This window comes from Hemiscyllium ocellatum, chromosome 7 (assembly GCF_020745735.1).
Source record: "Hemiscyllium ocellatum isolate sHemOce1 chromosome 7, sHemOce1.pat.X.cur, whole genome shotgun sequence".
Lineage (NCBI taxonomy): Eukaryota > Metazoa > Chordata > Chondrichthyes > Orectolobiformes > Hemiscylliidae > Hemiscyllium > Hemiscyllium ocellatum.
Genome location: NC_083407.1, coordinates 24,961,499 through 24,987,881, shown reverse-complemented (window position 1 = coordinate 24,987,881; position 26,383 = coordinate 24,961,499). Strand labels below are relative to the sequence as shown.

The following is a 26,383-nucleotide window of genomic DNA, read 5'->3' as shown; positions in this document are numbered from 1 at the left end:
CAGCAAGCAAAAAGGAAAGCAAATTGTACTATATAGCCTTCATTGCAAGAGGATTTGTGTTCAGAAATGGGGATGTCTTATTGCGGTTATACCTGGTCTTGGTGGGACCACACCTGAAGTATTATATACAAGCTTTGGTCTTCCTACCTAAAGAAATATAACCATACAGGGAGAGCAATAGACAATCATCAGAGAGCCTGTAGTCACTGTGAGTTTTGAAGGATGAAGGGGATGTGACTAAATATTTAGAAGTCTAACATGTCCGGACAAACAAGATTCAGAGATGTTTGACCCGGTCGGGCAGGTGTCACAATCTGAGGATATGGAGTAGTTGATTTAGGATTGAGATGAGGACAGATTTCCTCATTCAAGGTATAATGAATCTGTGGAATTCTCTACCACAGAAGACTGTAGAGGCCAAACTACTGAAGATATTCAAGAAAGATTATTTTTAGAGATTAAAGGCATCAAGGGGTATGAGAGAAAGTAGGTGTATAATATTGAGATAAAGGATCAACCACAGTTATACTGAATGGTAGAACAGAATTGAAGGACCACAGTTTACCTCATAAATTACTTGATTTGGCTACAATCTCAAAATCATCAGAATTGTAATTCCCACCAGAAAAAAAAGAATAGAAATTTCCTCCACTTACATATTAAGAAGACCAATCCCATTTTTCCCAGTCCCCATTTCACACACTGCTCCCCAACCACTGATTTCATTTCTCCCTGAAAACTGTCCAAGACTTTAGCATCCAAAACTCTACACACTAAAAGCCTCAGGTTACTTAAAACTTGGATGACTCCCCCCTCCTCCGTCTCAGTTGTCATCATTGTTTCACCAACCTACATGGTTAACCAGCAACCAACATCCACCACTATTTTGAAATTCTCACCCTTGCTTTCAAGTTATCTCAGTGACTTCACCTTCCCGATCTCTGTAATCTCCTCCAATCTGCAATACTCCAAAATCTCTACACTCTCCCAAGCCCTTAAACATTGCTGACGTTCTATTACTTCAGTTGCCAAGATTGTGAGGAATTTCATCACTAAAACACTCCATCTCCCTATTGTGATTTCCTTGTTTAAGATGCTCCTTGAAACCTATCTTTAGAGCCAAGCTTTTGATCATCTGCTCCAATGCGGTTTTGCATCAAATTTTATTTGAAAACACATCTGTGAAGTACTATTGAGACATTTTACAACATGAAATATTTAGTGTACATTGCTGTTTGAATTTCAGTTTTTTTTAAAAATGATAATATTATGTGCAGAGAATATTAAGAAATTTAATGCATTTATAGAAATTAACATCTTTTCCTCTCTGAAAATACATTACTTAGCACAATCCAAGCACACCATTATACCCAATACAAGAAACCTTACATCCCAACAATGTACTGTCACTGGTTTTAATTTGGAAATTTAAACCTCAAAATAATTACTTAATCAGAAGAACGGTTTAACTACTGTTTATGGGTTTTATCATGCGCAACATTTGTGCTAATGTTACCACTAGATGCCAAACAAAAGAAAAAGCAAATATTTTAAAAGTGGCAAGATGATTAGCAAGCTTGCTGAGATCATAAATAATCAGTAGCATGTACAACTCATTTCTAAAGTGCAGACTGCAAAAACAATTAACACTCAGAATTTCAATTCAAGATCATTATAAACCAATCAGTCCCCAACTCATTGATTCAAACACAGCCTTTCCAAGCTTTATAGTGAAATCTACTTTACACAAAATATGTACTTGGCAATATCAAAGATGGTAACTGCATGAAAATCTGACAACAATTCATTTATACAGATGCTTTACCACTCTATACAAATGATTAATCAGCCTTCCATAACCAGAACAGCTTTTGTTACACATTACATCAGCATTCCTGTTCTGGTTAAGGCCATACTTTGCAGGATTCGGGCACTGGAGATAACATCAGAGTGTACACAGTCCATAAAGTATCACAGTTATAAATGAGTTGCTAACCCTTTCTTGTAGTTACTGAATAAAGACAATGCCACACATAAGGAACAAATAAATGTTATTCAATCATAAAAATGAACCTATTGTTTGGCAATCTTTGAAGCATTTTCCAACTTTCGGTGCTGTCTGGTGCTTGAGGCCATACTGAAAATGCTGGCAAAGAAGATGGTCCACTGTGTCATGCACCAGCACCACAATGAGAACTTCCCAACTTCCCATTACCTTCTATAACCAGTTTGTGAATGGGCAGCATGACTACTTGTATATTGACCAGAGTGGCAATTCTGATTTAGGCTGCGCTCATTTCTCTTAGACACATATTTTCCACAGACAGCACCTGAATCTAAACTCGCCCCAAAATGGTGCGAGCGTCCAGATGCATTTGACTGCCCACTGAAGACCGGATTCTGCATTGATTGCCTGGACTTCAATTTCTCATCCACTTCTTTCTTAAACTGAGTGCAATCGTGAGCACGGCCTATGAGGGATACATAGTCGCCAGTAGAGCGAACTAAAACCTTGGGGAAGCTTTGCATTGTTTCCTTGCACACCTCCAGTATTTGGCTTGGCTCACTGCCACCATCCAATCTAATTTTCTCACAGAGTAACAACTGCTGCAATTCACTAACTAAACTCTCCATTTCAAACTTAGCCTTTGTCAGGTGCAATTGTTCACACTGATCATTAGCTTTTACCAGCTGAAGAGTAGTTATGCCATCATAATTTACCACCTCCACTCTTGCATTATATTGATAAAGCACATTCTCGCATTGCTCTTTGTAAAGTGCATTAATGTATTCAAAAATATCTGTATCCAGAATAATTACTGTTTCATTCTCAAGTACATGAGGACACAAGACATCATCAACTCTGTCACTCGGTTCGGCTGCAACCTTTTGCTGCTTGGTCATCTGGGTTTCACCCTCAGATGCACACCTTGCGAGCCTTCTTTCAGAGGCTTTCACTCCAGATTTTGACGTTGAACTTGGGAGATGAAATATTTGAAAGTCATTTATTCTTCTCTGAACATCTTTTCTCAAATCTTTCATGGCTGAGAAGGAACCCTCAACATGGAATCTTCCGTCAGGGCATGTGGAAAACTGCAAGCCTTTATTGTTGCTTTCAAGCTCTCGTACTACGCCAGACGACTCACCAAATATTGACAAATCCAAATCAACTGAGACCTTGGTAAAGATCTGTGAAAAGCAGAACATTTCATCTGTTATTCAATTCATAATGGTTTGTGCTTGTCTGTGACTGTGCCTATCTATGTTGTGTGTGCCCATCTCTAACGTGTGCACATGCCCGTGCGTGTTTGCATATATGCATGCGTGTGTAAGTGAGGGAGGGCTGGGGAACAGGGTCGAGTAGGGTGATGGTGGGCTGTTTATGCAGGTGTAAGGAATCTATGGGAGGTAACTTTGGGGGTCTGAGAGGTATGCTCGGAGATAAAGTTGAATAGTTACTCAGGAGTTAGACTAGATATTTATTAAAGTAACTTTTCCAGACTTACCTTTTACTTAACTGCTGTAGAACTTACTAAATTCACTGATTTAAAGACAGGCTTTCAGGGAGAGGGGAATTATTGAACAGAATTTCAATTTCCTTTGAGATCTGCTTTATTGGCGATTCCACAGGGTCCCCATGCACACCTCCCATCTACATTTCAGAAACAACTATCTGGCCATCAGAAAACCTGGGTCATGATCATAAAGAAAAGAACCCGATATTAAAATGGCAGCATCCATATCCACTTTTATCTCTTCTACTGATTGACCTGGAGATTCTGAAACACATTATCATGATCCAGACTTGTTTACCGTTCCAATGATAAAAACGAATGTAGGATGCAGAATTAAGATTTTATCTCAGCAATGTGACGACTCTGAGCAGTTGTGTCAGTTTAAATAAAAAGGGACAGGAGAAGGGACTCAAAGATCGGTTTGGCTCAGTTGTGCCAAATGACTTGTTTCTGTATAAAGTCCTGTCAATTGCAGGGTAACACTTTCTAATCAGAAAATACAGGACATTATGTCATGGTCACCTTCCATATCTTAGTCCTTTATATTCATTTAGGCACTTTTTGATTTTTGTAGACATTTTAGGTACATAGGAACAGGAGTAGACCATTCAGGTCCTTGAGCCTGTTCTCCCAGTCAAGGAGAAATTGGCTGATCTGTGGCCTACCTCCATATGCCAGCCTTTTCCCCCCATATCTCTCAATACCTTTGCTAAAGAAAAATTCCTTTCTCCCAGATTTTCTCTGAATTTTCATCCTTTTTTTCTGAAAGCTAGGAAGCAAGCAAGCATTGGACCCACTGTGGATTAAATAGTGTACAGATTGTTTTACAAACCAGCAACACATTTTCAGCCCTGATCTCCAGCATCTGCAGTCCTCACTTTCTCCTAGAAGATTGTTTTACAAAGACTAGCAAATTCACAATGGCAACTCGGACTTTATTGATTCTCTCTGTTAAAAAAAATTAGGATTATTTGTGATCTCTACTCTTTGAGTTTAAAATCCGGTTAGCCACCTCTGATTACAAATCCTGAGAGATTCAGGAGTTCTGGATGCAAGTGCAGATGGACTAGCTATGGTCCGTGAGGGAAATAATCTTTAGAATGGTCGGGGGTCAATAGGCTCAACCTTTTTATAACTTTTCTACATTTACCAATTCATAAAATATCTCAACTTACAAAGCTTCACATACCGGAGATTCCCAAAATTGAGACCAGATTTTTAGAAACATGGAAACAGAGAAAATAGGAGCAGGAGTAGGCCATTGAGCCCTTTCAACCTGCTCCACCATTCAACATGAACATGGCTGATCATCCAATTCAGTAACCAATTTCAGCTTTCTCCACATACTCTTTGATACCGAAGAAACTGTTGTTAAGGACCTTGTACCGAAGATGGCATCACAAGCAACAACCTATACACTTTTCATTGTACTCATTTCAGTACATGTGACAATAAAGCTGATTCTAACTGAATATAGATCTCTTCAGATGTCATTCCTGCCATCCCAGAAATCCCAGATTCCTGATGAAGGGCTTTTGCCCGAAACGTCAATTTCGCTGCACTTTGGATGCTGCCTGAACTGCTGTGCTCTTCCAGCACCACTAATCCAGAATCCCAGAAATCAGTCTGGCTAAACCTCTGATACACTAAGGTGTTAACAGGAATCTAGGTTCACTTTCCTGGAATTTTACTGCAACTTTTGAGTATTTTTAAATACATCCACAGAGTTTGCCTCAGTACATTCTTTTTCTCATACTTATTAAATAAAGCAGAGTTGCTTTAGAAATGAAAAACATGGTGGCAGGCCATACAGTTTCTGACTAAGATGAAACTTGGAATGTTTGTATATACAGAAGAAATTTGGGTCAACAAATCCCTTGGTCCCAATTGTTAAACTGATTTACAACCATTTTATGTTTACGTTGGTGAGTCGGCAAAGCATGATACCCGCAAAATGAATACATTTTTAGGTCTATCTGCTTTGGAAATCTGGTCAGTGCAACCGTAGTGCCACTGTTTAAGAAAGGTGGTAAGGACAAGCCGGGGAACTATAGACCCGTGAGCCTGATGTCAGTGGTGGGCAAGTTGTTGGAGGAATCCTGAGGGACAGGATGTACATGTATTTGGAAAGGCAAGGACTGATTAGGGACAGTCAATATGGCTTTATGCGTGAGAAATCATGTCTCACAAACTTGATTGAGTTTTTTGAAGAAGTAACAAAGAGGATTGATGCGGGCAGAGTGGTAGATGTGATCTATAGGGACTTCAGTAAGGCGTTCAAAAAGTTTCCACATGGGAGACTGGTTAGCAAGGTTAAATCTCATGCAGTACAGCGAGAACTAACCATTTGGATACAGAAGTGGCTTAAAGGGAGAAGACAGAGGGTGGTGGTGGAGGGTTGTTTTTCAGACTGGAGGCCTGTGATCAATGAAGTGCCACAAGAATTGGTGCTGCGTCCACTACTTTTCATCATTTATATAAATGATTTGGATGTGAGCATAAGATTTGTATAGTTAGTAAGTTTGCAGATGACACCAAATTGGAGGTGTAGTGGACAGTGAAGAAGGTTACCTCAGATTACAACAGGATCTTGATCAGATGAGCTAATGGGCTGAGAAGTGGCAGATAGAGTTTAATTCAGATAAATGTGAGGTGCTGCATTTTGGGAAAGCAAATCAAAGCAGGACCTGTGCACTTAATGGTAAGGTCCTAGGGAGTGTTACTGAACAAAGAGGCCTTGGAGTGCAGGTTCATAGCTCGTTGAAAGTGGAGTCGCAGGTAGATAGGATAGTGAAGAAGGCGTTTTGTGTGCTTTCCTTTATTGGTCAGAGTATTGAGTACAGAGTTGGGAGGTCATGTTGTGGCTGTAGAAGACATTGGTTAGACCACTGTTGAAATATTGCGTGCAATTCTGGTCTCCTTCATATCGGAAAGATGTTGTGAAACTTGAAACGGTTCAGAAAAGATTTACAAGGATGTTGCCAGGGTTGGAGGATTTGAGCTGTAGGGAGAGACTGAACAGACTGTGGCTGTTTTCTCTAGAGCGTCAGAGACTAAGAGGTGAAGTTATAGAGGTTTACAAAATTATAAGAGGCATGGATAGAATAAATAGACAAAGTCTTTTCCCTGGGGTTGGGGAGTCCAGAACTAGAGGGCATAGGTTTAGGGTGAGGGAGGAAGGTAGAAAAGAGACCTGAGGGGCGACGTTTTCATGCAGAGGGTGATACGTGTATAGAATGAGCTGCCAGAGGAAGAAGTGGAGGCTGGTAAAATTGCAACATTTAAAAAGCATCTGGGTAGGTATATGAATAGGAAAGATTTGGAGGGATATGGGCCGGGTGCTGGCAGGTGGAACTAGATTGGGTTGGGATATCTGGTCGGCATGGATGGGTTGGACCGAAGGGTCTGTTTCCGTGCTGCACATCTCTATGGCTCTATGACTGAGACTAGAGGGATAACAGAAATAAACATTATAGCTTTATCCTGAAAGACTGGCTGGAAGACGCACTGAAACAATGTTGTCATAATTTTTTTAAACTTAAGTTTCTCTACTGCAGGCTGCCATGAATGTGTGCCTTGTTTGATGGGTCTTGACACATTAAATGCAAAACTACATAACACCAGAAAATGGTACAAGTTGCAAAGAGAAAGACAGTTTTAAATCTAGCTTGCTTTACAGCTTAACATTGTAAATGAATTTATTTTCTATTTCATGCCATCAGCACTTTTCAATCAAACCAAAACTATTAAATAGCACCTTCAATGTGTGGAAATATCCCCAAGGTATGTCACAAATTGACACAGAGACAAATAACAGTCATTAGAATACATACTTAGACTCTTGCTTACAGAGAAGGCTTTATGTGGATTCTTAAGGATTGAGTGAGGGATGAGGTTTAGGGAGGGAATGTAAGTGCTGTGGTCTAGGTAGTGAAGGCACACCTTCTAATAGCTAGCAAAGGGAGCACAGAATGTACAAAATGTCAGAGCTGGTAACACAGAGTTGTAAGAATGTTATAGAATGGGTGTGGGTTAAAGAAACTGGAAGGCTAGGTCATTTGAAAACAAGGATGAGAATTCTCAGTTGAGGAGTTGGGAGGACCAGGAGCCAAGATGTGTCAGGGAGCACTCACAGCTACATACACTTACATAACACTGTGAAACTTGCAATGGATATTTCTTTGAGAGCTGTTTGTCTTCAAGCACATGCTCCTTCTTGCTTAGGACACTGTTCGCAACTTGAAAACAAAAGTTTGCATTTTTAGTCATTGAACGGTAGACTTTGGAAGGTCATAACATTATTTCAATAATATCACAGGAACACAGAGAAAACTTTCACTAAATATTCAGGTGTCAAGGAGTTCGAGGTAGCCAGGATTAGATTTTAAGCGGCAACAATATTGAGTCATTCAGCACAGAAACAGAGCCTTCATTCCAACTTGTCTGCACTGACCAGCCATCCCAATCTGTCTTAGTCCCATTTGCATATATCCTTCTAAACCCTTCCTATTCATATACCCATCCGGATGCCTTTTAAATGTTGCAATTGTACCAATCTCCACCATTCCATACACACACCACCCTCTGCATGAAAATGTTTCCCTTCAGGTCCTTTTTAAATCTTTCCCCTTTCACCTTCAACCTATGCCCTCTCGTTTTGGACTCCCCCACTCTAGGAAAAAGACCTTGGCTTTTCATCCAATCTATGCCTCTCATGATTTCATAAACCTTTGTATGGTTAGCACTCAGTCTCTGACACAACTTGGAAAAATGTCACAACCTATCCCTGTATCTCAAAGCCTCCAGTCGCAGCAACATCTGTGTAAATCTTTTCCACACCTTTTCCAATTTAATAATATCCTTCCTGAAGCAGGATGACCAGAACTGTACACAGTACTCCAAACGTGGCCTCACCAACATCCTTTTTAACCATAATATCATATCCCAACTCCTATAGTCAATGTTCTGAGCAATAAAGGCAGGCGTGCCAAACACCCCTTCACTATCCTGTCTTCCTGCATTTCCACTTTCAAGAAATTATGCACCTGCACCCTCGATCTCTTTGTTCAGCAACACTCCCCAGGACCCTACCATTAACTATAAAAGTCCTGCTCTGGTTTGTCTTAACTCAGATTTACTTAAATCAAACTCCATCTGCCCCTCCTCAGCCCATTGGCTGAACTGATCAGGGTCCCATTGTCCTCTGAGACAATCATTGTTCACTGTCCACCTATTTTAGTGTGATCTGCAAACTTATTAACCGTACTTCCTATATTTACATCCAAATAATTTATATTAAATAACAAAAAACAATAGACCCAGCATTGATCCTTATGGCCTCCAGCCCAAAAATCAACCCTCTACGATTCCCTCTGTTTCCTACCTTCAATCCAATTTTTTAATCCCTGGATCCCATGTGATCAAATCTTATAAAACAGTCTACTATGAAGAACCTTGTTGAATGCTTTGCTGAAGTTCAGATAGACAACCACGACCACTCTGCTTTCATTAATCTTCTATTTGTCACCTCTTCATAAAACTCAATCAAGTTAATGAGACATGATTTCCCATACACAAAGCCATGTTGACTATCCCTCAAAATCCCCTCCAATACCCACCACTGATGTCAGGCTCACAGGTCTATAGGTCCCTGGCTTTTCTTTGCAGCCTTTTTCAAATAATGGCAAAATATTAGCCAACCTCCAGTCTTCCAGCATCTCATCTGTAGCTGTCTATGATACAAATATCTCAACATGGGGCCCAGCAGTCTTTTCTCTTGCTTCGCACAAACTTCTGGGAAACACCTGATCTGGTCCTAGGGATTTATCTGCCTTTATTTATTTTAAGATCTCTAGCACCTCCTCTTCTGTAATATGAACTCTTTTCAAGTTTTCCCAAGTTCCTAGCATCTCTTTACTTGTCCACAGTAAATACCAACTCAAAATATTAGTTTAATATCTCACCGATCTCCTGTGGCTCCACACATAGATTGCCATGTTGATCTTTAAGGGGCCTTAGTTAGTCTTTTTCCCTTAATTCAAAGAATCTCTGGGTGGCACAGTGGTTAGCACTGCTGCCTCACAGCGCCAGAGACCCGGGTTCAATTCCCACTTCTGTGTGGAGTTTGCACTTTCTCCCGATGTCTGCGTGGGTTTCCTCCCAAAGTCCAAAGATGTGCAAGTTAGGTGAATTGGCCATGCTAAATTGCCCGTAGTGTTAGGTGAAAGAGTAAATGTAGGGGAGTGGGTCTGGGTGGGTTCCTGTTCGGAAGGTTGGTGTGGACTTGTTGTCCGAAGGGCCTGTTTCCACACTGTAAGTAATCTAACCTAATATCTCTTTGTATCCTCCTTAGCTATTTGCCAACACTATATCATGTCCCCTTTTCGTCCTTCTGATTTCCCTCTTTAACTACACTCCTACTGCCCTTATACTTCTCTAGGGATTTGCTCAATCCTAGCTGTCTATACTTTATATATGCCTCCTTATTTTTTTTTATGAGAGCCTCAATTTCTGTAGTTATCCAGCATTCTCTACACCTACCAACTTTACCCTTCACACTGAAAGGAACTCTGAACTCTCAATATCACATTTTTAAAGGCCATCCACTTCCCAATTATCCCTTCACCTCCAAGTAGTCTCCCCCAAACAACTTTTGAAAGTTCACGTTTAATGCCATCAAAATTGGCCTTGGTTCAATTTAGTGCCTCCCCACTCATACCTCCGCAACGTGCCCTGCTTTATTTCCCAACAGAAGGTCAGGTATTGCTCCTTCTCTAGTGGGTACAACCACATGTTGAATAAGAAGGTTTTCTTGGACACACTTAAAGTCCCCCCCCCCATCCAAACCCTCAGCACTATCACAGTTCCAGTCTATGTCAAATCCCCTAACATTACAATCAGACTTGCCTGCATTTAGTCAAGATGTCACCTTGGTAAAGGAATTGAAGCCAGCCTTAGTAATATTGCCTGGAGATTGTTAAGGAGCAGACTGGCATTTAATTGCATGCCAGGTCTTCAGAAAGCAATGGTGTACCATTTAGCTCACTAACAGTTCGTTTGATTACTTCTTTAACAATGAGCTGCTGAATAAACAAATCAATATTGAGAATTTCCAACAGAATTTAAAAGCCATGCTGACCTTGCAGTCTGTGCTTGCTGCCAAAGGCATGAAGACATATAAAAGGACATCAGGAGATTACCTTAAACATTTTGTGAAGATCTCAGTCATATTCAATAAACATTTATACTGAAATTCTCTCCATGAGCTTAACCTCGGATAGCGAGTATTGTGCTGTCCTACTTTATTGAACCCCTTAGTGGAGTCACCAATGGATAGAGTATTTTACTCTGGCATCTTGCTAGAGGGTCTCTTTGATCAGTTAGAAGAATAGGAGGAGGACATGAGGCTAGACATAGCATCACCAGCTGCTTCAGGGAAGAAGGATGCCAAGGTGGACTGTAATCTCCTCAGGGTACAGGACATCCTTCTCTATATCAGCTCTCCCAGCACCCAAAGTCCCACATGCGAGAACCTATTGAACATCTCCATGGGACCACGAACCAGCCTGCAGTGTGTCGGCCAGAAATCTCAAACTTCACTTTTTGTTGGGGGAGGGGGGGGGGGTGGAAGCTCATACTCTCTGCTCCACAATCATTGCATTGATCAGTGCTTGAGTACTAAACCTTCAGAAGTCTGTTTTAACACATCCAGAGAAGTCCAAGTTATAGTAAATCACCAATTAGGACCAAAATTGTAAGCTAAAGCTAGACTTTCAAATAGACTTTTCTTAATAGCACAGCATTTCTTTCACTCTTTGACCTAAATACCCTTACCCATTTTCTAAGAACTTTTACTAGGTTGCAAATAATTTATACTTCTTTGTATCTCATATGCAGCACAGATCAAAAAGACCACAAAGGGACATATCATCAGTGAAAAGCAGAAGTACAGTGAAAGGAAGTTATCAAAAATCATGGACTGATCACAAAAGTCCTCAGCAGTGGGCAGCTAAAGCCAATTCTGGTTCACAAGGCTCAGTAAAGTCAGAATTTGAGATGTACACTCCATGGTATACATTACAACTGGCCATAGAATAAGGTCCACCAAAAATTAACAATTCCATTTGTCAAGACCTCATTGAAGTGAGAAGCAATGAAAGGGCACAAAGCAAAGTTACAAAACTTTCCAGAAGAGAATGGCCTGGCTTGTCTTTCTTACTGAATGTAATAACAGAATGCATGCACTTTCTAATTCAATTTAACTAGGCCTAATCATTAACACAACAAATTTTCAATATATGTCACATATATTTTGACATCACCATTCATCAAGTCAATCTTGCCGCAGTACCCTTCTTTGAATCGATAGATTTTTGTGAGGTATAACTCTCACTCTATTGCAGAAGATCCTCATATCTTCATTTCTAAGTTATTGCTTCTGAAAAAGTTAATGTTGAAGATTGCATTAAGCTTAACTCATTCTGATGGAAGCATATTGTCATGAGCGGTGAAATTGGGAGATCAGTTCTGGATCTCAAAAGGGGACAGATGTGCTATCTATGTCTCACAATAGTCTTAGTAACAATATCTAACTAGATAAAGCAAGTTAGAGTCATAGAGATGTACAGCACGGAAACAGACCCATCAGTCCAACTCGTCCATGCTAACCAGATATCCCAACCCAATCTAGTCCCACCTGCCAGCACCCGGCCCATATCCCTCCAAACCCTTCCTATTCGTATAAATACCCAGATGCCTTTTAAATGTTGCAATTATACCAGCCTCCACTACTTCCTCTGGTAGCTCATACAATACACATACCACACTCTGCATGAAAAGGTTGCCCCTTAGGTCTCTTTTATGTCTTTCTCCCCTCACCCTAAACCTACACCCTCTAGTTCTGGACTCCCCCAACACAGGGAAAAGACTTTGTCTATTTATCCTATCCATACCCCTCATGATTTTATAAAACTCTGTAAGGTCACCCCTCTGCTTCTGACACTCCAGGGAAAACAGCCCCAGTCTATTCAACCTCTCCCTATCGTCAAATCCTCCAATCCCGGCAGCATCCTTGTAAATCTTTCAGAATATCCTTCTGATAGGAAGGAGACCAGAACTGCACGCAATATTCCAAAGTCTCATTGCTATCATCCAAAGAAACTACATTGTGTTAATTCTTCTTATGAAAGCTCATTAGTGATTATTCCTCCACTTCTGTAAATTAAATAGGCCATTAGACCCAATCAAGGAAAGGCAAAAATCATCTTTCGATCCACAAATACAATATATACCTATGCTTACAACATCACTTATGTACTGTTTTGGAAATTCTCTTTGACTTTCGTGGACAACACCATGATCAACCCATGTTTTGAGATGTTTGCATGAGGCAGAGATAAGAATTGTTTTGACTCACGGTTTTGGAATCTTACCTTCCTCCTTTTCAAAGGTGACATAAGCAATACCAGGGTCACTGGTTGGATAGCAAACAAATTCCACCTCTCCACCACCATGCTTTGGTCTCAAAAAGTGAATGGTGAGTTTGTCAATCATTACAGTAGTTGGAAGAACATCTTCAGGAAAGCCTGATACAGCGATAGTCCTCTCTGCGAAGTTTGATTCCATTCCCTCGGGCACTGCAAAGATACAAGAAGCCCGTATTTCAATGTTACGTGTAAAGCTAGTCATTTCAGGGTTCACCTCCACTCAATTAACAACTGCTGCAAAAACACACACCACTTTCACATTCATTAGTGTTTTGCAGTAGTCAGATTTGAGGCCAAAACTGACTATAGGAAAGAAAAATGTTAGATACTTCTCGACCAAGATTCGAATAGATACATTATGCCTATATGGTTTGCATTACGATATTATTCAGAAATATGGTCAAATCTCTTAAATGTCCTGGCAATTGTCTTGGCACTTATGCTGGGCAGTAGTGTGTGGATATGTTAGATCAATTCTGAAGGCAATCTCATAAATCACAAGCAGACAACCACTCCCTAGGCCTGGTTCACAATCTTTGTTCAAAGTCAATCAGGAAGATAATGCACAACCGTATTCCCGATCAATTTTCAATTGAATTTGGAACCTCCTATCACTATCACTATTTATTTCCACGTCAATAAATACCATCAATTCCAACCACACCTCACTCCGCCAAATACCTCATTCTCAGTGAATCAGAAATTCACATCTTTTTAGCTCCAGACCTTTCCAATGCTCTGTTCATTGGTGAATGCTCTGAAACAACCTTGATTCATATTGTCAGAAGTCACATGACACCAGCTATTAACACAACAGGTTTATTTGAAATCACGAGCTTTCAGAGTACTGCTCTTTTGTCAGGTGAAACCTGTTGGACTAGAACCTGGTGTCATTTGACTTCTGACTTTGTCAATCCCAGTCCAACACCGCCACCCCCACCTTCACAAACAATTGATCACTTCCAAACTCTATTGCCTCCTTGTTCCCCAGTGCATAGAATTTTAAAACCATCATACATATCTTCAAATTCTTCCAGAGGATGTGGTGGAGGCTGGTACTTTTGCAACATTTAAGAGGCATTTGGATGGGTATATGAATAGGAAGGGTTTGGAAGGATATGGGCCGGGTACTGGCAGGTGGGACTAGAGTGGGTTGGGATATCTGGTCGGCATGGACGAGTTGGACCGAAGGGTCTGTTTCCATGCTGTACATCTCCATGACTCTATGACTCTACTTAATCAATACATGACATTGAAACCTTAAGTCTAATTTTGGACAATGTAAATTTCCATCCATGACAGAACGTTCAGTTATCTTACCCATATTCTGGAATTCCCTCCCTAAAGACCTTAACACCTCTCTTTGACAATGCTTTGGCCACTTCTACAAAAGTCCCTCCTAATTCTTCTTAACTATAAGCTCAATTTATTTGTGTGAAGTTGAAGTATTTTGCTACATTAAGAAAACTATATCCATGCAAATTATCACCTCAATTTCAGCTGAAAAAACATTTGAAAAGTCAGATAAAGTCAAAGAGTCTTAGAGAAGTATAGCACGGAAACAGACCCTTCAGTCTAACTTGCCCCTGCCAACCAGATATCCCAAACATTTTAGTTCCACCTGTGAGCACCCAGCTGATATCCCTCCAAACCCTTCCTATTCATACACCCATTCAGATGCCTTTTAAATGTTACAATTGTACCAGCCTCCACCACTTCCTCTGGCAGCCCATTCCAGACATGCACTATCCTCTGCATGAAAACGCTACCCCTTAGGTCTCATTTATATCTTTCCCCTCTCACCCTAAACCTATGCCCTCTAGTTCTAGACTCCCCCACCCAGAGAAGAGGCTTTGTCTAATAACCCTATCCATGCTCTTCATGATTTTATAAACCTCTCTAAGGTCAGCCCCTCAGCCTCTGACATTCCAGGGAAAGCAGCCCTAGCCTATTCAACCTCTCCCTATAACTCAAATCCTCCAACCCTGGCAACATCCTTGTAAATCTTTTCTGAATCCATTCAAGTTTCACAACATCCTTCCAATAGGAAGGAGTCCAGAATTGCATGCAGTATTCCAAAAGGGTCTTAACCAATGTTCTGTACTGCTGCAACATGACCTCCCAACTCATGTACTCAATACTCTGACGAATAAAAGAAAGCATACCAAATGCCTTCTTCACTATCTTATCTACCTGCGACTCCACTTTCAAGGAACCATGAATCTGCACTCCAAAGGTCCCTTTGTTCAATAACACTCCCTAGGACTTTACCATTAAATGTGCAAATCCTGCGAAAAGCTGCTTTCCCAAAATGCAGCACCTCACGTTTATCTAAATTAAACTCCATCTGCCACTTCTCAGCCTATTTGGCCCTCTGATCAAGATCCCATTGTAATCTGAGGTAACCCTCTTCGCTGTCCACTACACTTCCAATTTTGGTGTCATCTGCAAACTTTACTAACTATACCTCTTATGCTCATATCCAAATAATTTATATAAATCATGAAAAGTAGTGGACCCACCACCGCACCTTGTGGCACTCCACTGGTCACAGGCCTCCAGTCTGAAAAACAACCCTCTACCACCACCCTCTGTCTTCTACCTTTGAGCCAGTTCTCCAAATGGCTAGTTCTCCCTGTATTCGATGAGATCTAACCTTACTAATCAGTTTCCCATGGGGAACCTCGTTGAATGCCTTACTGGAATCCACACAGATCACGTCTACCGCTCTGGTCTCATCAATCCTCTTTGTTACTTCTTCAAAAAACTCAACTTTGTGAGACCTGATGTTCCATGCATAAAGCCATGTTGATTATCCCTAATTAGTCTTTGCCTTTCAAATACTTGCACATCATGCCCCTCAGGATTCCGTCCAACAACTTGCCCACCACTGACATCAGCCTCACTGGTCTATAGTTCCCTGGCTTGTCTTTACCACCCTTTTTAAATAATGGCACCATGTTAGCCAACCTCCAGGCTTCCGACACCTCACCTGTGACTATCGATGATACAAATATCTCAGTAAGAGACCTAACAATCACTTCCCTAGCTTCCCACAGAGTTCTAGGTACACCTTATCAGGTCCTAAGGATTTATCCACTTTTATGTGTTTCAAGGCATCCAGCACTTCCTCCTCTGTAATATGGATATTTTTCAAGATGTCACCATCTATTTCCCTACTTTCTATATCTTCCATGTCCTTTTCCTCAGTTAATACTGATGCAAAATTCTCATTTAGTATCTCCCCCATCTCCTTCGGCTCCACAGAAAGGCCACCTTGCTGATCTTTGAGGGGCCCTATTCTCTCCCTAGTTACCCTTTTGTCCTTAATGTATTTGTAAAAACCCTTTGAATTCTCTTAACTCTGCTTGCCAAAGCTATCTCATGTCCCCTTTTTGCTTTCCAGTATAATCCTAGTGCCTTTATACTCTTCCAAGGATTCATTTAATGTGTCCTGATTTTACCGGACATATGCTTCTTTCTTTTTCTTAACCAAACCCTCAATTTCTTTAGTCATCCAGCATTCTCTGTACCTACCAGCCTTTCTTTTCACCCCAACAGGAATATACTGTCTCTGGATTCTCATTATCTCATTTCTGAAGGCTTCTCATTTTCCAACTATCCCTTTACCTACAAACATCTGCCCCAAATCATCTTTCAAAAGTTCTTACCTAATACCATCAAAATTAGCCTTTCTCCAATTTGTCTATCTTTTTCCATCATTATTTTAAAACTAGTAGAATTATGGTCGCTGGCCCCAAAGTGCTCTCCCAATGACACCTCAGTCACCTGCCCTGCCTTATTTCTCAAGAGTAGATCAAGTTTTACACCTTCTCCAGTAAGTACATCCAAATACTGAATCAGAAAATTTTCTTGTACACGTTTAACAAATTCCTTTCCATCTAAACCCTAACACTATGACAGTCCCAGTCTATGTTTGGAAAGTTAAAATCCCCTTCCATAACAACCCTATTATTCTTACAGATAGCTGAGATCTCCTTACAAATTTGTTTCTCAATTTTCCTCTGACTATTTGGGGGTCTATAATACAATGCCAATAAGGTGATCATCCCTTTCTTATTTCTCAGTTCCACCCAAGTAACTTCCCTGGATATATTTCCAGGAATATCCCTCCTCAGTACAGCTGTAATGCTATTCCTTATCAAAAACTCCACTTCCCCTTCTCTCTTTCCTCCTTTTCTGTCCTTTCTGGAGTATTTGTGAACATTAAGCTACCAGTCCTGTCCATCCCTGAGCCAGTAATTGTTATCATATCCCAGTCCCATGTTCCTAACCATGCCCTGAGTTCATCTGCCTTCCCTGTTAGGCTGCTTGCATTGAAATAAATGCAGTTTATCAGTCCTACCTTGTTCTCTGCTTTGTCCCTGCCTGCCCTTACTGTTTGACTCACTTCTTTTCTCAACTGTACCAGTCTCAGATTGATCGCTTTCTTCATAATATCCCTGGGTCCCACTCCCCCACCTTACTTGTTTATATCCTCCCGAGATCTAGCAAATCTCCCTGCCAATATTCGTCCCCTTCCAATTTAAGTGCAATCCATCCTTGCACAGGCCACCTCTACCCCAAAAGAGATTCCAATGATCCAAAAATGTGAATCCTTCTCCCATACACCAGCTCCTTATCCATGCATTCATCTGCTCTATCCTACTATTCCTGCCCTCACTAGCTCTTGGCACTGGGACTAATCCAGATATTACTACTCTCGAGGACCTTTTTTTTTAAACATCCTGCCCAACTCTCTGTAATATCCCTTCAGAATCTAAACCCTTTCCCTTCCAATGTGTACAATGACCTCCCGCTGGTCCCCCTCCCCTTTGAGAACATTCTGCACCCTCTCTGAGACATGCTTGATCCTAGCACCAAGGAAGCAACACACCATTCTGATTTTTCACTGCTGGCCACAGAAATGTCTGTCCGTACCTCGGGCTAGAGAGTCCCCTGACACAGTCAATTGCTTAGAACCCGAAGCACCCCTCATTGCATTAGAGCCAGTCTCAATACCAGAAACTTGGCTGTTCGTGCTACGTTCCCCTGAGAATCCATCACCCCCTACATTTTCGAAAACAGCATACTTGTTTGAAATGGGGATAGCCACAGAAGACTGCTGCACCACCTACTTACCTCTCTTTTTAGATTAGATTTGATTCCTTACAGTGTGGAAACAGGCCCTTCAGCCCAACAAGTCCACACCGACTCTTGAAAGAGCAACCTATCCAAACCCCTTTTCCCTCTGACTAATGCACCTAACACTATGTGCAATTTAGCAAGGCCAATTCGCTTAACCTGCACATTTTTGGACTGTGGGAGGAAACTGGAGCACCAGGAGGAAACCCACGCAAATGCGGGGAGAATGTGCAACCTCCACACAGACTGTCACCCAAGATTGGAATCGAACCTGGGACTCTGGTGCTGTGAGTCAGCAGTGCTAACCACTGAGCCACCGTGCCACCTCTCTTACCTTTCCTGGAGTTAACACATCTACGTGACTATATCTGTGGCTTTTCACCCTTCCTATAACTGCCATCCATCACACCCCCTTGCTCTTGTAAATTCCTCATTGCCTCTATCTGTCGCTCCCACTGTTCTATTCGATCTGATAGGATTCGCAACCAATGGTATTTCTTGCAGATATAATCCTCAGTAACACATAAACTCTCCCTGAACTCCCACATCTGAGAAGAAGAGCATATCACTCAACTAAAGGCCATTCTTTCTTCTTCCAATCTGCAGACCCAGAAAATAACACTGGCTTATTCCTCTACAAAATACTACTCCAGGCTAACTTAATACTTGTGGCTTATATTTTTAAGTTTAATCAAGAGACATATCTCAATAAAACATATAATCAAGAAAGAACCCACTCTACTCACTACTGCAGACTTACAGAAAGGCCGCAAGGCTACACTTAAAACTGTTGACTTATCTGTCTCTGTGCTGTGACTGCTCCCAAACGGTTCCTCCAAGATCAGTTGTGAATTTCACTGTTTGTTCATTTTCCCAGACACACTCCAATATCTAGCAATACATGAATTCAACAACAAAGGCAGTAACAGTGCAGGTTCACATGTGTCAGTTAGCAGTGTGTGTTTCTTTCTCTCCTGCATTGACCTCACAAAGTGCTACCTTTGTCTGTTCCTCTCCCTTTTAGAAGTGACATTGTTTTGACTTTTATTTCCCCCAAAGTTCCAAAACAATGCAACAGCATATAAAAACAATAATTGCTGCTGTGGAATTTGAGGAAATCAACTCCAACACCTCAAAAAAGAAACAGCCTATTGCAGTCAGAAATTTTTCCCGTTCTCCACCTTGGATTACCCGGATGAGCAAAGCTAGCTTTGATGATGAGCTTATGAATTGTTTTCTGGATAATTTCTTGGAACAACACGTTCTGGAGCTGACCAGTGAGCAGGTTATACTAGATCTGGCTTTGTGCAATGAGATAGAATTAATGTTCTCACACTGAAGGTGTCCTTAGGTCAAACATCACAAGACTGAATTTTACTCTCAGTTTGAAGGAAGGGCAAGTGGGTACCAGACTGCTTTTTAAGGAACTTAAGTAAGGACAACTATGAAGACAGAATTGGATAAAGTGGATTTACAAATTAGTATAAAGAATAGGTGAATACAGATGCAGTAGCAGATATTTAGATTAGATTAGATTACTTACAGTGTGGAAACAAGCCCTTCGGCCCAACAAGTCCACACCAACCCGCCGAAGCGCAATCCACCCTGACCCATTCCCTTACATTTACCCCTTCACCTAACACTATGGGCAATTTATCATGGCCAATTCACCTAACCTGCACATCTTTGGATTGTGGGAGGAAACCGGAGCACCCGGAGGAAACCCACGCAGACACAGGGAGAATGTGCAAAATTATTTCTGGGGATATTTCAGAATACACATATATTATTACAAAATCATCCACAATAATATTCAAATTCCCTAGCATATCATCCAATTATTTCTTAAATGGTTCTACAGTATCCATATTTGCAGTGTTACAATGCTCTCACTTTTAAAAGTTTTGTTTGTCTTGGGTTTTTTTTAAAGAGAGGTTGTAAAGGCAGAGGCACTGAAGTGGCTGTAGGAGACTACCTAATTTAGCAATCAGACGAGGCCTCCAGTTATTTTTAAAAGATGTAACATTGGCAGGGGAGTGCCCAGTTTTTCCAGATCAGGTTTTCTAGTATTTTTTCAGCTGTAGCAGTGGAAGCTGTCTGGGTCCAAGAAGATTTGCAAGCTTCAGTAAAATAATTCCTGACTGTGACTTTCTGAAATCTCTTGATGTTGTTCCCTCCTGGACTGGGAAACTGCACACAAGAATCTGTGTCTGAGTTCACCTTTTTGCCAAGCTGTGTATTTATGGCATGTTGCTGTTAGTAATTGGTACTGTAACTATTATTCAGTTAAGTTTTCCAATAGTTAAGTTATTCTAAATTCCTCTTTCTTTTGTTTGTACTTTAACTATTGTGTTTAAATAAATTGTTTTGCTTAATGTCAAGTGGATGACTAGTTGCAGCACATCTGGAACATCTACTTGAACACCTAGCTTTAAAATAAGTAAAAGTTAGGGTCTAGGCCACCTTCTTAAAATATTTTGAGGGGGTCTAGTCTAGCCCATAACAAAAATTATCTTTCATTCATGACAATAATAGAGAAAATCACTAATTAAAACAAAATCTTCAGCACCTCGTCTCTCTTCTCTAACCAGTAATATAGTCACTGTTTAAGATTTTAGGGAACCGAGTAAAATATTATTTAAAACACACAATGAGTAGGTTATGGCGTTAAGGTGGCCATTATGTTTGCGCCAGTTCTCTGCAGGAGTTGCTCCTATTATCACACTTTCTTTCCTTTTTAAACGTTTACACAGCACCTGCCATGATCAGAGGATGTTCTAACGCATTTCAGAGCCCATTCAGCACGAATGAAGTCTCGATATTGTCATAGTTTGAGTTACATGGCAACCAGTTTCGACACAGCAAGTTCCCGCAGACAGCTATTTATGATAATCTGACGTTCTCTTTTTACGACATTGATTGAGGAGCTGATGTTCGTGAGAACATAGGGGATAAACGCAATGCTAACATTTTAACATCGTGTAAAGGGATATTTTAACATTGACATGAGACCAGGTAGCGGTGTGGGTTAACAATTCATTCACAATATGGCACCTCTAGCTTCCCCAATACTGAGCTGGAGAGTCGGTCTTAATTTTTTGTTGTGCATTTCAGTCTCTCGAATGGGACTTGAACTCTCAATTTTTGAGTGGCAGTTAACTGAGCTGTGATGCTCGGCGTTCAAGAGTTAACTTTCTACCTTCGGGTCAATAGCTGTCCCTAATTATCCCAAAGAAAAGCTTTACAGGATGTTAGGGAAAGAGCAAGAGGGTTGGACTAATTGGAAAGCAGCTGTTAAAAGAGGCAGCACCAGGGTGATGGGCCGAAGACCCGTTTGGAATACTGAATTTTTTTTGTCAGTGGGCCAAATACAGCGAAGAAACAAAACCGAAACCAAAAATAAAAATCGACGGTGCGACTGAAAACTCAAATTATTTTCACTAAGTCGCCGTGTAAATAGTGCGGAATCTATTCGAAAATTGCGAAAGTGTTTTAAATCCGACTAGAATCCATTTACTTTTGCTCCTTTGTGCGTGTTTCCTTTTATTTAACGTTCTTGCATTTGACTGTGTTGACCTGGGAGTGGACGCCGTCTGTGTCCCAGACCTGCACGGACGCTGCTTTATACATACCGCCGGCGCCTCCAGCTCAAACTGTTTAGCCGAAATGTCCCCAGTTTTCAGCGGAATCTCACTGTCATCTCACAATCGCTGCGTGAGCCTCCTTCGTTCCTGGGTTCAGGGGAAACAGCGCCGTGCAGGCTGGGACAAGTAACCGGGCATGTTTCTTATTACAGGAAGCAGTGAAAGGAAAGGAAATAGTGTTCGCCAGTATTGCAACAGTACTGGGTACAAATGCCTGGAAAATTGATGCTGGAGAATTTACCTCCGCCGCAGACCCTCCTTGTTCTGCTGCCGCCTCGCTCGAAGCTGACCACATCTCTATTTTTTTTCTCTCTGTGCTGATGAAAGGGCTTTCATGACCTGAAACATTAGTTCTTTTTCTCTGTCTGGCCTGTTGAGTGTCTCCAGCATTTGCTGTTTTCACTTCGGATTTCGGATATATTTTGTTCCTGCCATATCGTGCTGAATTGTTGCACTCTAGATTTTAGGGAGTTCTCACACCATTTTGCCAATGGAGTAGGAATAGGTGATTTAGCCATTGCAGCCTGCTCAACATCTTGGGTTGATCTCATCTAGCCCCAATTTTCCTGCCCGCTGCCTATAATCGTTGTAACCTGTTACTACTGTGGTGCTCTCGGTGGGAGTGAATTGCACAGTTTAGGCCTTATCAGTTTGCCAAATGTGAATTAGCATGGACTCAGGGCTAGCATGGCATGAGTCACACCAAACACTGTCCGCAATCTACACTGAACATGCCAAACGTGAAGGAATAGATCCCACTTGTGTGAATAAGTGCAGGTCCAGCAATACTCAAAATGTTCAAAGTCACCCAGGACAATGCCGCCTGCTTAATAGGTACCCTGTTTAACCCTTCCAGCAAGGTGAAAGTGAGGGCTGCAGATGCTGGAGGTTAGAGTGGAGAGTGTGGTGCTGGAAAAAACACAACAGGTCAGGCAGCCTCCAAGGAGCAGGAAAGTTGACATTCCGTGTGGTTTTTTGCCCAAAATGTCGATTTTCCTGCTCCTCGGATGCTGCCTGACCTGCTGTGCTTTTCCAGCACCACACTCTCCTCTATCATCAATCACTCCCTTCAAAGATGTACATGTCACCATCTACAAGATGCACTTCAGCAACTCATGTAAGCTGCTCCAACATCACCTGCCAAATCTACGACCTGTATCTCCTAGAAGGTCAAAGCCAGCAGAGAGGTGGTAACACCATCCCTCCAAAACACACACCATCCTGAGTTGAAACGATGTTGTCAGTCCTTCACTATCACTTGATCAAAATCCTGGTACTCCTTTCATTGTAAGTACATTACTTACACTCCCCATGACAGCAACAGTTCAAGAAAGTTCACCACCATCTCCTCAAGGGCAAATAGGGAAAAGCTATAAATGCTGGCAAAACCAGCAATGTTCCCATCCCATGAACAAATAAACTAATTTGGAACTACTATGATCTCTAGGACAGGTGGGATTTGAATCTGAACTTGGTGGCTCAGGTGTAGATATGCTGGCTTACAAGTCTGTAGATATTGTGAAGTGTCAGTACAGGTCCACAGGGGTGGTGAAGAAGGCATAGAGATGCTTGCCTTCATTTACCAGGTTGTAGAATTTAGGGAACTCTTGTTTAAATTTTATATTGCATTGGGTAGGCCACAGATGGAATAGTGTACCAGAACAGTGTATTCTGGTTACCACACTATTAGAAGGATGTGTTTGCACTGGAGACAGTGCAAAGGAGATTCACCAGGATGTTGCCTGAGAAAGTCTCAGTTATGAGGAGAAACCTACCTCATATTGGTAGGCTGAGTTTGTTTTCCCTGGAGTAGAGGAGGCTGAGTGGGGATCTGATTGAGATAAACAAAATTGATCTCATAGACAGGTTAGACCATAAGAATCTTTTCCCCATGAAAGGCATATCTAAGCCAGAGAGCATAAGTTTATCGTGACGTGTAAGTAATTTAGAGGGGATCTGAGGAGAGAATTTTCTCAAAGTGTGATAGAAATATGAAATGAGCTGACTGAGAGGGTTGTGGAGCCAAATACTTTTGCAACATTTAAGAAGTGAGAGTATGGTGCTGGAAAAGCACAGCAGGTCAAGCAGCATCCAAGGACAGGAGCAGGAGAATCGACATTTGGGGCATAAACCCTTCATCAGGATTGAGGGCTTATGCATGAACCATTGATTCCCATGCTCCTCGGATGCTGCCTGAACTGCTGTGCTTTTCCAGCACCACACTCTTAATTCTGCAGTATCTGCAGTCCTCACTTTCTACTACAACATTTAAAAAGCATCTGGATGAGCACTTAAAATGCTAGAGCTTTGGACAAAGTGCAGGTAACTGGGATGAGTGTAGCTTGGTTGATCAGCACATTGTGGAAGGGCCTGTTTCTATGCTATATGTCTTTGTGACTCTATGAGCACCAATTTGCCACAACAACCATGCCCTGAATGTTCAGGTTCTTTGTTTTGTTAACATTTGTAATAAAATAAACATATTTTGACATGGCATTGTGTTATTCATGGATTTATATTCATAAAGAAATGGTCCTCTCATTTGGCACTGATGTAATTAGAAGATCATGTTTGCTATTATTTATCAATACACTTATTGCCTGCAATATTAACAGTGTGTGCTGTCAACATATTCATTGATTAGCCAGATCTTCATTATCTCATAACTACAGAGATGATTAGATATTAGACATGCTCACTATTGGTTTGATTGCCAAGTAGAAAGCTCTGGTTAGACCACACTTGCAGGATTTGGTTGGGTTATACCATAATAAGGATGTATTGACCTTGGAGGAAGTGTGGTATCGGTTTATCAGAATGATTTCATGGACACTGCAAGTTGCAAGGAGAAATTAAACAAACCAGGAATGTGTCCCCAGACTTAAGGTGTGATTTAACCAAAGTGTGCGGGATATTAGGGTGAACAGATATGGTCAATAGATCTAAACCATTTCTACTAGTTAGCAAGCCATGATCAAAGGAGCAGCACAGTGGCACAGTGGTTAGCACTGTTGCCTCACAGTACCAGAGACCTGGGTTCAATTCCCACCTCAGATGACTCTCTGCATGGAGTTTGCACATTCTCCCTGTGTCTGCGTGGGTTTGCTCTGGTTTCCTCCCACAATCCAATGATTGTGAATTGGCCATGCTAAATTGCACATAGTGTTCGGTGTAGGGGAATGGATCTGGGTAGGTTGCGCTTCGATGGGTCAGTGTGGACTTATTGGGCCGAAGGGCCTGTTTCCACACTGTAAGTAATCTGATCTACTTGTAAAGGAGAAAGATGAGAGCTAGACATTTCAGGAATAACAACAGGAAGCATTTCTTCACACAAAGAGTGACCGCAACAATAAAAAGCAATCGATGCCAGAGAAATTATTGATTTTAAAATTGTAATTCCACTTTGGAGAAATCTAAAACTAAGGGATAAAGTGACAGAATAAGGGGACATCCATTTAAAACTGAGCTGCAGAAGAATTTCATCTTTCCAAGATTGGTGAATATCTGGAATTCTCTAATATGGGGAGTTCTGGAGACTACATCGCTGAAAGTAATCAAAGGGGTGGATGGATTTTTGAAATATTAGGAAGTTGAGGTCTCTGAGGAGCTAGCATGAAACAGAAGTTAAGACCTGGGGCAGATGAGCTATGATCTGATAAAATCCAAGTGCAGTCTTGACAGGCTGAACGGCCTTCTCCTGCTCCTATTTCTTATATTCTCAGATTATTGTTGACAATATCTTTTAAGGGACATTGGACAGAGATGGTTTATTTGGAGTTAGGTAATAGATCAACCAAAATACTCTGTAAATGTTGAAACAGGATTGAGGAGCTAAAGCCCTCATCCTGATAAGTGCCAGCAATGACTTAATGATCACTGAAAACAAAAAAATGCTAAAAATCACAGCAGATCAGGCAGGATCCATGGAGAGAGAGCAAACTAACGTTTCAAGTCTAGACGATTCTTCATCACAGCTGAATGTGGAGGGGGCAGCATTTATAAAATAGTGGGGGGGAGGAGGTATGGAGTGAGAGTGAGTGTCAATTTATCGGTTCATAGGTCATCCCTTTGCCTATTATTCAGCTGTTGATACTTTACTCATACTGTTAACACTTCTGACCACCTGCAAAGATTTGTTATTCAAACTGTCGACATTTGTACTTACCTTGAAACTCTTAACTACCTGGAATTTTCTTTCCATTATCTCTCAGCCTCTCTATTCTGTGCTTGTGTGCTTCCTTCTATTTCAATTGACAAAGCAGCAGCGCTCCGAAAGCTTGTGACTTCAAATAAACCTGTTGGACTATAACCTGGTGTTGTGCAACTTCTGTCTTTGTCCACCTCAGTCCAATACCGGCACCTCCATATCATCATTCCCAACATTGTAACTAAAACTCGGCCTTTTCGACTTTCTTACCAACAGCATAATGGAAAGTATATTTGCTCCAGTAACAGGTGAGACCTTTTACTGGTGAAATGCACTATTGGCTGATAGTTTTTTTTATTTCAAAAATATACTTTAAAATACTTTGATGGTCTGTACTGTTGGACATGCCATACATATGTAAACATTCCATTTCTTTGCAAACCGAAA

At 41.2% G+C, this 26,383-nt stretch overlaps 1 protein-coding gene across 1 annotated transcript; it reads right to left on the bottom strand.

Annotated features, from left to right (window-relative positions):
- Window positions 1-1,144: 1,144 nt before the first annotated feature.
- Window positions 1,145-21,769, bottom strand: LOC132817397 (uncharacterized). The gene is made up of 4 exons (XM_060827817.1): window positions 21,663-21,769; window positions 12,947-13,150; window positions 7,665-7,753; window positions 1,145-3,189 (listed from the first exon to the last, which is right to left on the bottom strand). Coding segments are annotated over exons 1-4 (1,272 nt in total). The 5' UTR covers window positions 21,664-21,769; the 3' UTR covers window positions 1,145-2,211.
- Between the last annotated feature and the right edge of the window lie 4,614 nt (window positions 21,770-26,383).

Coding starts and splice junctions, on each gene's coding strand:
- LOC132817397 (XM_060827817.1), bottom strand. Junction 7,754..12,946: donor CACCTTTGAAAAGGAGGAAG/GTAAGATTCCAA, acceptor TTTGTTTTCAAG/TTGCGAACAGTGTCCTAAGC. Junction 3,190..7,664: donor TGCAAGTTTCACAGTGTTAT/GTAAGTGTATGT, acceptor TGCTTTTCACAG/ATCTTTACCAAGGTCTCAGT.